Genomic DNA, 15,421 nt, shown 5'->3' with positions numbered 1-15,421 from the left:
TCCATATAATTTGAGCGAATAGAATGGCCTGCTCAGTCTCCAGACCTCAATCCAATTGAACATGTGTCATTTCACACCACCAGGTCCAACCACAAACATTGCTGGACCAAGGAGTTGCATCTTGGAGGGATGGACCACTACATTTAAGACAGACCATGACCATAAGCCAAACTATGCCAGTTACTTTGGCAAGGGGATCTCACACACAGTACTGACATTGATGTGCACCAGTCAGAGACATTCTATTGTTATGCTTATTTATACTTCATGTGTAATCGACAAAAATAAATTTGTTGACAGGTGCACTGATCTTGTACCTTTGTAATAGATTTTCCACACTCTAAATGGACTTTTTTTCTTCAGGATATTAACACATGGAATAAGGAGAATCACCATTCTGTGGTTTGGCTTATTCCATTAGTAGCCAAATGAAAGCATATTTTCAATAATAAATTGCATATTTTCTACTAAAATATTGCATATTTTCTACTAAGATATTGCCACTTTATTCTAATGTCATTATTTTGATGTTGTTTTTCTAGCACCCAGATCACGGAGACTCGGCAGAATGTTAGCAAGCTGATAAATATTCTTCCTACTGCTCGCTGGTCTGTGAAATACACGGAGCAAATCAGAGGGAGCTACAGTATCAACAAATAATCAAACGTTTGAAATTATATGCAAGTCATTTCCGTCTTTCAAGACATACATGTATGTGTATGCATCAAGAAAATGGACTTCTCTTAATATGCACACAGAATGAACATCACACTGCTCGAAATAGAAAGTAAAATACAGTCTGCTATTATTCTTTTTAAATAACAGGTTTAAAAAAATGTCCTAACAAAAATCAGCCTGCTGGTAATAAGACAGCATGAGGCGAGGGTACGGACAATGTGTGAAACAGTAGGACCGCCAACATCTATTGTGCAGCATTATAGAATTAAATGTAAAAAAAATTTGAGTTAAATAGCAGATGAGATAATTGTACATACATCTCTGTTGAAAACATTACCAGCAATTTTTTATATTTTAGCAATGAATTTCCCTTTCTTGGTCTAAAAATAGACTGCTTTTCAGATTTTGTATGCTCCTATTTCGAGCCCAGGATCAGTATGGAACACGAAACTGAAATTTCATGTGCATTTCAAAAATACAGTTGTAAAATACTTTACTGATAGCAGTTGTAAAATGCTTTACTGATAGCAGTTGTGAAATGGCTTATTGATAGCAGTTGTGAAATGCCTTATTGATAGCAGTTATGAAATGGCTTATTGATAGCAGTTGTGAAATGCCTTATTGATAACCATTCTTTAATGTATGTCTGTGAACGTATAATTCTAATAAGTTTAGATATTCCCATATCATTTACTGGTTTAAAAGAAAAATATAAATACATTTTTGACATGAAAATGGAAACATGTATTAAGTAAATTTCTCTTAAAGAATTAAAAATGGTCAAACTATCAAATGACATTTTGCCAATTTTGCACTAAGTGGTGTTTACTTACTCAGGTGTCAAATGCTACAGTGACAGTAATACCTTTTAGAATGGTGATACACCTTGATGTAGAAATGATGGTACTGTTATTAAACATATAGTATACAGTTAGTATACAGTCGGGTTGCACCACTGTACCAGTGTATATAGTTTCATGTTGCATATAATTTCAATTTATTTATATTACCACATATTTCCATCTTATATATTTGCACATAGTCATTCATGTTGTGACAGTATTGTGCCAAAGTGTTTGTACTCTTATAATGCCAAATATACACTGGGGGACTTTTGTAATCTTCCTGTACTTGTTATCTTCCTGTACTTGTAATCTTCCTGTACTTGTTATGTATCAGTTTTAGTGGTCGGTAAATACAGTAAAACTCTATGGTGTCCATACCTCGTTGTTTGGTTATATTTCAAAGCACAATGACTCAGGGCATGTATGTGTTCAATAGTTTAATTTCAGTGTGTTTTTAACACATGTATGGTGTGCACAATGTGCTATCCAGATCCTGCAGTGTATGCTTGGCTTAAGAAAACAAAATGTACACAATATCATATTTATTTGTATATTTATATTATTTGTTTGAAGAAAAGCTATGTATCTGTACTGTGAACCATTTAAAATGTGGTGAAATGTATGTAATTCCAGAGATATTTAACCACAGACTTATTTACATACCGGTAAATTATATATACTTTCCAGCTGCAGTGCTGCAGAATCTTTGCCTTTATCAAATGCTGTGATACTTTTTTAAACCACTTTACCAAGATAGTTTTTATACTCCGAGTTATGTGACTATTATTTTTGTATTCCTTTTTCATTTGTCTATCTTATTATATATTCATCCCATTTTAAAACATTTATTTGAATGTGTATTTCATTTGCATTATGTCAGATTTATCCAAGAGGATCATGACTCACCCCCCAATAAACATTGGTTGTCAGTCTAACCTTCCCCCCTCTCCCCCCACTGACATTCCTGTAAATGAGCCTGGTTTTGTTGGTTTTGTCATTTCAGTCATGAGAATAATTCTTCGTAAAAATGTAAAATGAAAGTTATATCACATATTTAATAACCACAAAAATGTTTGCGTATATGGTAGTTTATTCTCTTGATCCAACAGTCTGTGATATATTCCACTATTCATGTAAGTAAACTTGGGTATTGTGTTTCTCCAGTATAATGTTTAAGAAGAAAATCATGTGGTAGTCCTATAAGAAGTAGATCACAGTTGGAGGAAGTGTACATCATGATGAAATTAGCTATTTTCTGTTTGTACATTCAACCCAAACCCAGGCGAGATCCTCATTTCTGTCATTCCACTGAAACTACCTTCCTTAAAGAATACATAAATATCACTTGAAACATTTCTGTCATTCCACTGAAACTACCTTCCTTAAAGAATACATAAATATCATTGGAAACATTTGGGTGGCAACTCATTCTATAGATGAAAAGACAGTACACTGTAGGGGCCTACTGAAAATGAGGTATTTTAAAATTGACTAATGTTGATTACTTCAAGTTCACTTAGTTGTTTTGATTCAATAAATAGCAGTTTTTAAATTTATATTTTGTTTCTTCATAAACCCTGTATTTTAAAGAAGTGCTCAATATTTATTTTTAAATGTTTTATAATTACTCTTTCCTTTGTGTGATTGTTATATTTTGTTTTGGACTGATGTCTCTTTAAGAGGAACTATTTTTTATATTTTGTTTTGGACTGATGTCTCTTTAAGAGGAACTATTTTTAATATTTGTACCATGCATAAAATCATATTTTTTATAATTATAATTTAGAATTGTGTTGTATTTCTATAATAAAAAATATTTTGAAACTACTTTTTACAATTTAATGAAGTATGGAATATTTGAGCTGGTTAATATAAAGTTTTAATTTAAATTATTACTATTCTACAGAAAATTCTCACTGTATTTGTTTACATAAACTTGAAATGCCACATTTTCATAATCTGTAGCTTTTACAAGATAGCAAAGTAATATGTTTGAAAGCAGTGTAACATAATTTAATAATTTGTAATCTAAAAGTGACCTTGTAAAACAGAATTCTGGTGTCCATCTATGAACCATTTTTATTATAGTATTTACTCATTTTAAAAAATTATTTTATCTTGAGAATATTTTGTTTCTGAAAGCACTGTGATACATAAACAGTGGTAACTGCTATGTGTATGGCTGATAAATATTTTCAGACAGCAGATGATTTTAATTTTTTAAAACTGTTAAAAGAGACACAGGAGGTAAAGAGAATAACCAGGGTGGTACAGAGAATAACAGCTAAAACATTATTTTTGTTACTGAGTGCAGACCAAATTCTGGTACAAAGTAGGCTACATAAATACATGTTATGTTAAATATTTTATACAAGCAAAGTAGGATTAAAAATTATTTAAAATTCTTACTGTTGTTTGTCGTTTGATATTAAGATATTTATATTTAACATACATTATTTAGAGATTCCATCTGCAGTTTTTATCAATGTTGTTTTCATTTTCTGGTTAATAGTGTCCTTATTTAAAAAAAAAAAAAATGTTTCAAAATATGTCTTGAAAGGGTGTACATATTTACCTTGAAAATGCAAACCAACAATACTAATCCACAGTTCAAGAAAGTGTCGGACAATTTCAAATGCAATGCATAAATTGTCATTAAATTAAAATGTACTGGAGATGATGTTTCTGTTGTGATCAAACCCAACAAATAAAACTTCATCTGAACCTCCAGGTTTTATGCCACACATCAAACTGATCCTGTCCTTTGATGAAAGGCTCTGTACTTTTCAGACCCAGCAAAACTTTCCAGATTTTTGTTGTTTTAAATCGAAGGTCTAATGTTTGACGTCAGTTTGATAGATTACACAGCTACATGAACTTGATACATTACACAGCTACATGAACTTGATACATTACACAGCTACATGAACTTGATACATTACACAGCTACATGAACTTGATACATTACACAGCTACATGAACTTGATACATTACACAGCTACATGAACTTGATACATTACACAGCTACATGAACTTGATACATTACACAGCTACATGAACTTGATACATTACTCACCACAACACAGATTGTCTTCTACTAATGTGTTCAAGTAAAACAAGTTAGAAGGCGTTTTATTCACCCAATCTAATTAAAATTAGCTCCACTATTACATGTGGATCTAACAGCAGCCAGTTGGAGCTCATGTCCACCAATGAAAACCTTACTTGCAGAATCATGCCAGTGATTTGAAAATAATTTGAAAACATTCCGAATTATCCCGAGTGTATACGATAAGTTTCATGTGAATTACGAATGCCTTATTTAGACGTAGTCTCCAATGTCCAGGTAACATTTCGTCTGTAAATAATAATTTAAATATTGACCAATCACACTTCGCCTTTTATAACGTTATTTGGGAGCATACAAATTCTAAAAATATCGGGCGAGTCTATTTTAGTGGCCTATTTTAGTGGCCGCAGTACAGCGAACCATACCAATACGTACGGGGTGGGTTATCAGTCTTCAATTTTACATTACAAATTATTTATTTTATAAAATAAAACGTTTTAAGGCATTCGTAATTCACACGAAACATCGTATACCCTCAGGATAATTCGGAATGTTTTCAAATTATTTTTAAATCACTGGCAGGATTCTGCAAGTAAGGTTTTGATTGGTGGACATAGAGCTCCCAAATGGCTGCTGTTAGATCCACATGTAATAGTGGAGCTAATTTCAATTAGATTGTTTATTCACCAAGCAAGAAAACACCAATTCTCAACAAGGTTTCATACCTTTTATATAGGATATGGGATTGCAGATGTTTTATTATCGAGTGTGGGCATTGTAGATTTATAAATGACTAAAAATACTTGTGCACTGCTGATGATGAAAGGTTGTCAATAAGACTAGCCTGTAACAATTCCTTAGTTTGATTGGAACTTGAAAACTTCCTATTTCTGTTTTTTGATAAAAGCCTCACAAACAAAACTTACTCTTCAAGACCCTCCAGAGTTGTCCAGGTTTTCTTCAAGGTGAATGACATGTATTGTACTCCAAATCATGAAGCATGAAGCATTCACAAAATTCAGTATGGCATATTGTTTATTCCAAAATTAGTCTGTGTTCACATAACAAAATTAATTCAGAATATATTATTCAAGTAACATCGGACAGATATTTTTTGTACTATAACCACATTCTTTAAATAATTACATAATCGTTTTATATAAATTTTCTATTAAACTATACACACACACACACACTATAAACTTGTTTACATTTCATCATGCTATTAATACAACTTTAAAAATAAAATATTTACTGGGGCCACGGAAAGGGGTATATGGGCTATCCACCATTTTCCCCTATTATTGTTCTTGGAAGGCTAAAAATGCAATATTTGAAGACATCAAATTCAAAATTATCTTGAGGGATCAAGTCCTCACCCCCACATAAACAGGTTTATGTCCTGTGACAGTGCCCCCCACTTTCAAATGCACTCTGCAGGCCTTGATTAACAATGCATTCATATTGTAGCAGTATAAGATTTTGTGCCAGTCTATTAAGATTCCATTGTGAGCTTCCACGTGCATTTTAAAAAAGAGAGATCTGCATTCTTGAACACCACCGTAGGTGGGCCCATTGGGCTATTTCTCACTCCAGCCAGTGCACCACAACTGGTGTAACAATGGCCGTGGTATGCGTTATCCTGTTTGTGGGATGGTGCATATAAAAGATCCCTTGCTGCTAATTAAACAGAGTAGCCCATGAAGTGGCGACAGCAGGTTTCCTCTCTCAATATACATGTATGTGTGGTCCTTAACCATATGTCTGACGCCATATAACCATAAATAAAATGTGTTAAGTGTGTCGTTAAATAAAACATTTCCTATTCTTGAACACCATTAACACAAAGTTAATACAAGAACCTGTTTGACAAATTATTTTCTCTTCACTGAAACTACTTCCAATTATATGAATATATACCGGTATGTGGAACTTGCGAAATTTGTTGTGAATTCGAACAGACTCAACTGAATGAAACTCATGAGTTATGATATTCCTGAAAGAGCATGGGATTAGGTTGATATTGATATACTTTCCTATCATGGCAAAGACTACCTGATAACTGTCTACTACAAGTCATACGTTTGGAAAATTGATTGTTTGTATAATACAAAGCTAAAACTGTCATTACAAAATTGAAAGCTCACTTCGCAAGATATGGAATGCCAGATTACTTAGTACCGGTAAGTGACAATGGTCCACAATTCTCATCAGATGAATTTCACAAATTCACGAACAAATGGGAAACCACACACGCATGCACGCGCACACGCGCGCACACACACACGCACACCTCTCGTACAACAGCAAAGCTGAGCAGATATATTTTATCTGCACTTCCTCTAAGACACTGCCTTTGGTGTACCAGTCACAGGGCACTGGTTGTCACAGAAATAACCACGGAGAGCCCTTCATTCTTTGACCCACTGCGTCTCTGTTGAGCTTTCTCCCACCGAGCCTCATCTCAGCCCTTCACACCGTTTAGATTACTAAACCATGGCATATTCCCGGCCATAATAGATTTCTTAATGAAAGTAGTGCACAAGACTGGAGCCAGCAAGCTGTTATGAGTCATAAGTTTGGTGTGTCTCATTCAGTAGCAATCTTGTCGAATCTTCTGTCTCATTCAGTAGCAGTCTTGTCGAATCGTCTGTCTCATTCAGTAGCAGTCTTGTCGAATCTTCTGTCTCATTCAGTAGCAGTCTTGTCGAATCTTGTTTGTCTCATTCAGTAGCAGTTTGTCGAATCTTCTGTCTCATTCAGTAGCAGTCTTGTCGAATCTGGGCAACACAGGAAGAATGAGATTTCCAAACGAAGAGTCTTGAGTGATGTAATATCCCACTGAGTTGGCGTGTGCGTGCTGAAAATATCCAAACAAAAATATTATTTAAATATTGTTAAAATAATAATTGGAATTAAAATAATTATTAAACATTCTTTAACTCCAAAGTTGCTTTTAAATGTCTAACATTGTGTGATAAAGTATTCATGTAAATTTAAGTAAAATTGTATTGCCATCCTAAACAGGTAAAAACATAAATGTATTTTATATTAGATCAAGAACGTGCTATTCTTGTCTGTCAAAGATGAAACCAAGAATGCATTTTCAACATTGAAATGGAGAAACCTCTTATATCGAAATACACGAGCACAAACTGAAAATGATGATCAACAGAGGGCAAGTTGTCGAATATGGCCCTTAAAAAGAGGAGTATTAAAATTGGTAAGTATTGAAGACTAAAAACTGCTGCATCTTTGAATGCAAAAACTGAAAAAGGCTAAGACTTGTTGCCATAAAGATGCAAGAAAGAAAAATGTGATTAATAAAAAGCTAAAACTACTGATTTTGCTGTATATATTTTTAATCTGATTAATAAAAAGCTAAAACTACTGATTTTGCTGTATATATTTTTAATCTGATTAATAAAAAGCTAAAACTACTGATTTTGCTGTATATATTTTTAATTGGCATGAGGAGAAGAGAAAAACAAAAAACACTACTTCCATACAAACCACTATGCTTTTGAGTACATTTTTTTTTTATATGTACATTTTCATTAAACAGTCTACTCTCTGCATTTATTTTTTGTTCACTGGCATTCAGTAATGTGTAATTGAATCACTTATTTTAAATAGAATAATTATCTATTTACCTGAAGTGCTGCCCTCTGCTGGGGAGTCATATGCTGCTGATCAGTGAATAACTATAAAACAAAACCCAACAATAATTTAAAACTATTATGCATATTTACAAAAGATAAACAATATTTACAAAAGATAAACAAAACAATCATTAAAATATCAAAAAAGTTAAAGTAAAAAGAGTCATTAATGAATGAAAAGAATATATTCCAAATTAATACAAGTAGTTCTTTAGCCAATACATGAACATTCCACATGAATGATTTTTAAAAGCAAGACCGAGAAACATTTTAAAATATTCTTCAACAACTCCATAGTAATCTTTGAACTTTATTACATGGAGGAGACGGGAGGTATGGTTATCTGCTGTAATTCCTTGTGGCTGGTGGGTCAACAATTACCCCCACATTTGTAGAGCAAGCCTTTCTTGAAATTGAGAGGCTTTAAACTTTGCTCACTGACAAATATGTAGAGTAAAATCAATGTTAAACATCCACCAAAGAGGGTAATTGTGGCCTTTTAAGACATGGCTGCTTAATACCAATCAGTTTATACTATATTAGATGATTTGGAAGAATAAAAATATGCCTGCTCTTAACCCTGGTGTCCACAGGAGCAGATTTCACTGGACTTACAATTGATGCTGGAGGGGGCTGTACTGGTGCTGGAGGAAGCTGGCTGAAACGGAAATTAACACAATCTTTAGTAATGGACAGCATCATTCCAACACAACAGTTTATTTTAACCATTCACCAACATGTATACCTATTTTAATTATCTCATTATCTGCTAACCTTTCAGAGGCTACCCAAATCAAGCACCCATCTAACAGCCCATTATAAACTTTCACCCAATAGCAGGTTAACCTGTCTTAAAGTGTTATTCCTACTTTTTGCTTTCACATAAGCACCACAAAACAAGGATGAGAGTTTAATTTTGGGTGTTCTACAAAGGGGAAGGTGGTCATCTCTGACACCCCTATGTTTACACATTCACCTGTGTTGACAAGTGAACGAAGATAAATCCTGCTGACCTGACGGGTGGGGTGGGAACACTTGGAGTGTTGGCCGTGCTCCCTGCGCTTGAGCCGGCTGCGGCCGCTCCACCGTGAGACTGGAGACGAAGTCGCTTCTTCTGCTCCTCCAGCTGTTCAAGAAGCTTGCGGTTCTTTATCTCTGAAACAAATCATCAAAATTAACCTTTAGACAATCAATTTCCCCCCCACCCTACCCCCACAATGATTAGTTCCTGTTTCAGCTATGGCTCTACAACTTAATTACAGGCCTGTGTGACTCAAAAAAAGGTTAATAGACAGAGGAGACAGCAAATATAACAATTAACTAGCTTCACAGATATTATCATTAGTCCAAGATTGTTTCCTTAAATTTCATCAACATTTTCCATTTCATGCACTCTCAATGCAAAATTATAATTATTATGACTCGTCTGAAGGGTTAGGAGGTTTTGACCATGAGATGTCCAGAAATGTGTTTTCCCTTTTGGGGTGAATTGGAAGGAGCCTGACATTTCTCAATTTCTTCTTCTTTCGTGCTCTCGATCCAGTGTCATTGTAATGGTTTTTCTCACAATCAAAGTGTGGAAACAGTCTAATGGTAATTAAAAGTAGGAGAGAACTTTATCGTAGTTGTTAACATGTGGTTCAGAAACCCGACAGCTCCCTCTTTCAATAATGTTCCAGTTAAATATGTATTTGCAGACGGGTTTCTTCCCGTAGTGTGTATATTAGTGATTAATATTGGATTTTTTTTGTATCAGGGAGCTCGAAAATTATCAATATAAAGGTATTTAGTGTCAAACATAGGACTGTTGTTGTATTAGAGCTGGAATCTTTGACTACCATTTGGTAGGCAGCAATTGTGCAAAATTTATATATACTGAACCGCAAAAGAAACCAAAAACCAACTTGAACCGCGTTCCTGGCATTCGTAATTTGCACGCATCAGGTATGACCCGATTGTCAGCAGCGCAGAGAGAACAAGCTATCGGCCGATTGCAAGCCGGGCAGCGTGCCCTGGTTGTTGCTAACGCTTACAATGTCCATGTCAGCACCATCCATCGTCTACAGCAGCGGTACATCAACACCAACAGCACTGCAGACAGTCACCGCAGCGGGCGCCCCCGGGTGACCACGCCCAGGCAGGACCGCTTCATCAACCGGCAACACCTCCATGATCGCTTCAGAACGGCCAGCATGACAGCTCGCGCGACCATTGGCACTGATCGACTGGCCGCCAACAACCTGTTTTGCCGACGTCCCGCTCGAGGACCTGTCCTCACCGCCCGCCACCGTCAGACACGACTACAGTGGGCTACACAGCACCAACATTGGTGGCATCAACAATGGAGGTTGATAGTCTTCTCTGACGACAGCCGGTACTGCGTTTCCAACTCGGATGGCAGAGTGAGGGTGTGGCGTAGGAGGGGTGAACGCTACAGAGACGCATGTGTCCTGGAGAGAGACCCGTGGGGTGGCCAAAGCATCATGGTTTGGGGTGCTATAGGCCTGAATCAGAGAATTGGGCCCCATTTGTTCCAAAATGTTGGTGCAGGCAGAGGGAATGGCATCACAGTGCAGCGCTACGTTGACCAGATTCTAACACCTCACATAGTGCCCTTCTTCACGCGTCACCATAACCACGTGTTCCAGCAGGATAATGCTCGCCCCCACACGGCCAGGATCACCATGGACTTCCTGCATCAGCACAACATCAGAACCATGCCGTGGCCGGCTCTCAGCCCTGATTTGAACCCGATTGAACACCTGTGGGATGAAATCCAGAGACGGCTTAACCAGGTGGTCCCATGGCCGACAACTCGTGTGCAACTGGAGGCAGCTTTCCTGAGGGTGTGGGCACAGGTGCCAATGGCTTTTGTGAACCGCCTCGTGCACTCCATGTACCGACGGTGTATGGCCGTTTTGAACACCCAGGGAGGACATACACGGTATTGAACATGTCACTCCCTACAATCTCGATGTGCTGGATCCCCCCACTACCTGAACACAGGCAAACGACCCAGAGACTGTGGTCAAAGTGCATCCAATAAATTGACTTTATCAGATTTTTCAAAATTTATCTTTGATATTAATAAATTGAAACATATTTTCTCAGCCACACGTGTCGCGTTTCTTTTGCGGTTCAGTATAAATTGGTCTCTCCATCTAGCTCTCTTACCGTCAAGAGTACTTGGGCTAATACGTAGGGTGAGTTGCTTCCCTCTATTTGACAAATTTGAAATGGTTGGGAACTTCTTGAAGGTTGTCGTTGGAAGATTTATTTTGTTAATAATGACGCAAGTACTTCAATCAGGATTTAGTGAGTATGGTAGCTTATACATTTTTGGTTTGTGTTTGTTGCACTATTTTGGTTGATAAACGATTGAAACATGGTGCCACAAGTTTTGAATACCAGCTATATACAGGGTAATGTAACCATTTTCGGACCTAGAAAGAACCACACTTTCTTCATTTATTCAGACTACTAAATTACCTGCTTTTTGTCCTAGGAGATCTCAGTGAAGTCGATATAGGTGACATGATTATATTCGAATCTAAAGTCCAAATCAAATTGTTAACAACTACAATAAATTGCTTGCCGTACCTTTATTTTTCATTAGATTTTACCCACATTTTGTCCAGATAGAAATCTTGAAAAAAACATTACAGTGACAGAGATTCCATACATTATATGAGAACTACATGTATGTCACCTATATCGACTTCGCTGAGATAACATTGGGCAAAAAGCATGTAGTTTTGTGCCGGCTGCCATTTTGTCTTTTTAGGGAATACTCTCCAAGAGGGGTAAAAGGATATGATTTAAACTAACAACGTCATAACGTGTTATGACATAAAAGCAAACATGATGATGTCATATTAATTTTTAAAAAAGGTTTGTTTTGTTTAAAAATACCACCAGAGCACACTGATTTCATATTAATTATGTCACATACTTCGGAGGCTTTCACCCCTCTTGAAGAATATTCCATAAAAAAGTAAAATGGCTGACGGCAGGAAACTGCATGTATTTTGCTCTATGATATCTCAGCGAAGTCGATATTGATGACATGAAATAGGAAGAAGAATTAACACTCAGTGTGTGTCACATGACATCACATGTGCCAGATCAACAAGGCCAAAGCATTTAATTTTTATGATTTTTAAGACCGCCGTTAGAATTTTTCAATTATTATATGCGATCTGCAAAAGGTATGCTACATTTTGGTGCCTCTACTGTAGTGAATACTATTCATAATCCTTTCATAACAATTATACATAATTTTGAATGGATAAATTGTGTTAATTAAAAATCAATTCATCAAAAAAACTAAATTTTACAAACTATTCACTGGTATGAACGTAATGCCTATCAGTATCAATATAAAAATTGACATAATGATCAAGTGTTGGCAATGGGTGTTGGTAAAACGTGGACCAGACCAGAACGCTTTACAAATTGAATTTTCCTTTAAAAGAAAAGTTAAACAAAGTGTTCGTGAACTGTGCATAGTTAAGAAAATAACATATATTTTTTCATGTAGTGGCCTTAAAAATGGAAAATGACGAACTGCACATGCACGGTACAATAGTTTTTGCAAACGCATGTGCCTGAACGCAGTTAGAAATGTCGCATTCTTTCCTGTTTACAGGAGGGTGTTTCACTTTTATTTACTAGCTAGAATGGATTTGTTTTACATCCACATTGTTGATTTTTTATTGCAATCTATTTTATTTCACGTATCATAGCTGAAAAATATAGAACAGTATTTCCGTAAATATCATATTCATGTTTTTGTCATTAGGTGAACGCAGTTTGGGATGTTGATGGTATGTCTGGACAAAATCAAAATGTAAGTGGAATCTAAAGGTACCATAATTAATTTTTATTAAAGGAGAGTCATTTATCCTAGTTGTTAACAATGTGGTTCAGACTTCATCTGTTCATTTGTAAATTATTTGTTTATATGGAAGCATTTTATTTCTATCACACTCTAATTCTCTGACCCCCAAAAGTTCCTACAGGCCTGAGACGTCCCTTGGAGTCGGACTCAAAATATTAACTTAAAGTGCTGTTCCAGATGTATGATGTATTGAGCTATATCAATCAACATATTATTTAATATGATTAGTAAATTAAAAAAAAAAAAAAAAAATTATATACTGGTATATTTTCCATTTAAAAATATTCCCCTGAAAAACAGAACCAGCTGAATTCGTTTCGGGAATTTCTGTAAGATTTGATCCGTGATGTCATGAAGGGAACTCCATTCGATAGTCGGCGCCATTGTTCATTGCTTCTTGTGTGTTTATTATGGTTAAACGGCGTGTTGTTGGTGGCTGTAGCAATATAAAATACGATAAATTTAGTCTTCTCGCATTTCCTAGTAATGTTGCTGTGTGAATTTGATTAAAACAACGTGGAAAGACTGGACAGGAAGAAAATGCCGGAGACCGTTCTGACAGCACACACTTTAGTTTCGATTCGTCCGAACTGGCTTGTCAGCTTAAGCGAGATATGTGGATACCATGTGTTATGGGTTTTAAAAAAGATGCTGTACCAACAATTTTTCTGCGACTCAAAACAAATCATAACAAGCTGACGCCATTCACACTGAAACGACCTTGGGGTGCATATCGTCAATGTCCCAAACTGCGTTATGCTTCCAACTCCGGCCAGTTTTTCTTGTGCACGGGTTCGTGCAGTCAACCAGATCCGATTTGTTGTCGTTTGCATCTCGTTCATTTGTGAGGTTTCTCATTACAGTTCGAGAACATTTTCATTAACAATAAAGTTCAGACAAGTAAGTATCTATAGCCTAGTCTGTCCCATCCTACAAAAATGTGTTTTGTAAATAACAACAACAAAAAGCTATTTTTGTATGCAGCTCAGAAATAAATAACTTGTAAATTCCATAGTATGAAAAATGGCGTTCCCTGTGAGAACATTAAATTAATTTTACTATACCTTCCCAAACAGAACACCATTTTTCATACTATGGAATATACTATAAGTTATTTATTTCTGAGCAGACTGTTTTCACAACTGCACACAAAAATAGTATTGTTTTGTTATTTTCAAAACACTTTTACTCTTCTTTTTTTTACGTCAAACTAAACTGAAATTATTCACAAAAAAACATCTTTATAGAGGGATGGGTCGGACTAAAAGTCGTTTTTGTTTATTTCTTAAAATTACCGATATCGGGTCCACTTGACTCGTAGAATTCAAATGTTATTTATTATCTTTTCTACTTCGCACAAAAAGCTAAATAACAAAACAAGAATAAAAGTTGTAAATTAGTGGTAAGCTGTCTCCATGACCATTTTCATCATCATCTGTAAGGCTGGTGGTTCGTCGGAAGATGTTCCAGGTTCAAACTGATAAGGCATTATTTTTTGAGTTGCACAAATATTACTCCAGTAGTCATTACTACACTATTCATCATCTAAAGAAGAATCGCATGATAATTGAGCTTGGCAGTTGCTGTCGGTCCCACTTTTGCTTGAGCTGGAAGTCATCTCTGGTAGGTTTTTGTGAAGGGAGTTCCCTTCAAGTTCATGACATCATGGCTATTTACAGGCAAATGTTTTTACCGAGAATTTTACCAGGTCGTTTCCGGCAGTGTTCTACAGGAGTGTTTTTTAATACTTTTATGGGGCATTTTCGTAATTATTCATTTACATATCAATGTAAAATATACTGCAATTAATTAAGGAGGCATTTAATTGTGGAATTTTAAATTTTAGTGTAACTGTATCAGTGTATGCACAGTATGGTCTGGAAAAGCACTTTAACAATTCGATTTCTCTTTGACTTGGGTTTAATCTAACTTGAGTTTATTTGCCAATTACAATTTTACCTTGGCCAGAACTTGTTGCTTGAAATGCCATAGACATGATCTGTTTATTAACTGATTTGAAAGAAGAAGAAAACAATTCTTCAACACCCTCAGAAGATATTGTCAAGTTTAAAGACCCTTTGTTAACCAAATAAACAATGACTTAATTCCAAAAACATGAAGTTCAAATCGAGAACTTAGATCTGGGTCGCTGCTATCATAAACACTTTGTAAGATTAAAACACTTAATTTCATTGGCTTGGTGCTGACAACTCTCCCAATAGAAATCCTCGTTATGTTAATTTATTTTTGTGCAGTTCATAAGCGG

General features: G+C 35.7%; 2 protein-coding genes across 4 annotated transcripts in view; one reads left to right on the top strand and one right to left on the bottom strand.

Annotated features, from left to right (window-relative positions):
- The window catches only part of LOC121375510 (transient receptor potential cation channel subfamily V member 3-like), a 70,033-nt gene extending 66,842 nt beyond the window's left edge, over window positions 1-3,191 (top strand). For all 3 annotated transcript variants that reach the window (XM_041502996.1, XM_041502998.1, XM_041502999.1), the window contains exon 24: window positions 543-3,191. In XM_041502996.1, coding sequence (XP_041358930.1) covers window positions 543-575 — 33 coding nt within the window. In that variant the 3' untranslated portion in view covers window positions 576-3,191. The remainder of the gene's footprint in view (window positions 1-542) is intronic.
- A 3,104-nt stretch (window positions 3,192-6,295) lies between these two features.
- LOC121376121 (SOSS complex subunit C-like) lies at window positions 6,296-15,289 on the bottom strand. Its single transcript, XM_041503922.1, has 5 exons — window positions 15,115-15,289; window positions 9,269-9,410; window positions 8,871-8,913; window positions 8,247-8,297; window positions 6,296-7,453 (listed from the first exon to the last, which is right to left on the bottom strand). The coding sequence occupies exons 1-5, from the start codon at window positions 15,149-15,151 to the stop codon at window positions 7,349-7,351; spliced, it is 378 nt and encodes a 125-aa protein (XP_041359856.1). The 5' UTR covers window positions 15,152-15,289; the 3' UTR covers window positions 6,296-7,348.
- Between the last annotated feature and the right edge of the window lie 132 nt (window positions 15,290-15,421).

Source organism: Gigantopelta aegis, chromosome 6 (assembly GCF_016097555.1).
Source record: "Gigantopelta aegis isolate Gae_Host chromosome 6, Gae_host_genome, whole genome shotgun sequence".
In the NCBI taxonomy this organism is placed as follows: domain Eukaryota; kingdom Metazoa; phylum Mollusca; class Gastropoda; order Neomphalida; family Peltospiridae; genus Gigantopelta; species Gigantopelta aegis.
The sequence above is the reverse complement of the archived record's forward strand: the minus strand, read 5'-3'. Positions and strand labels throughout refer to the sequence as shown.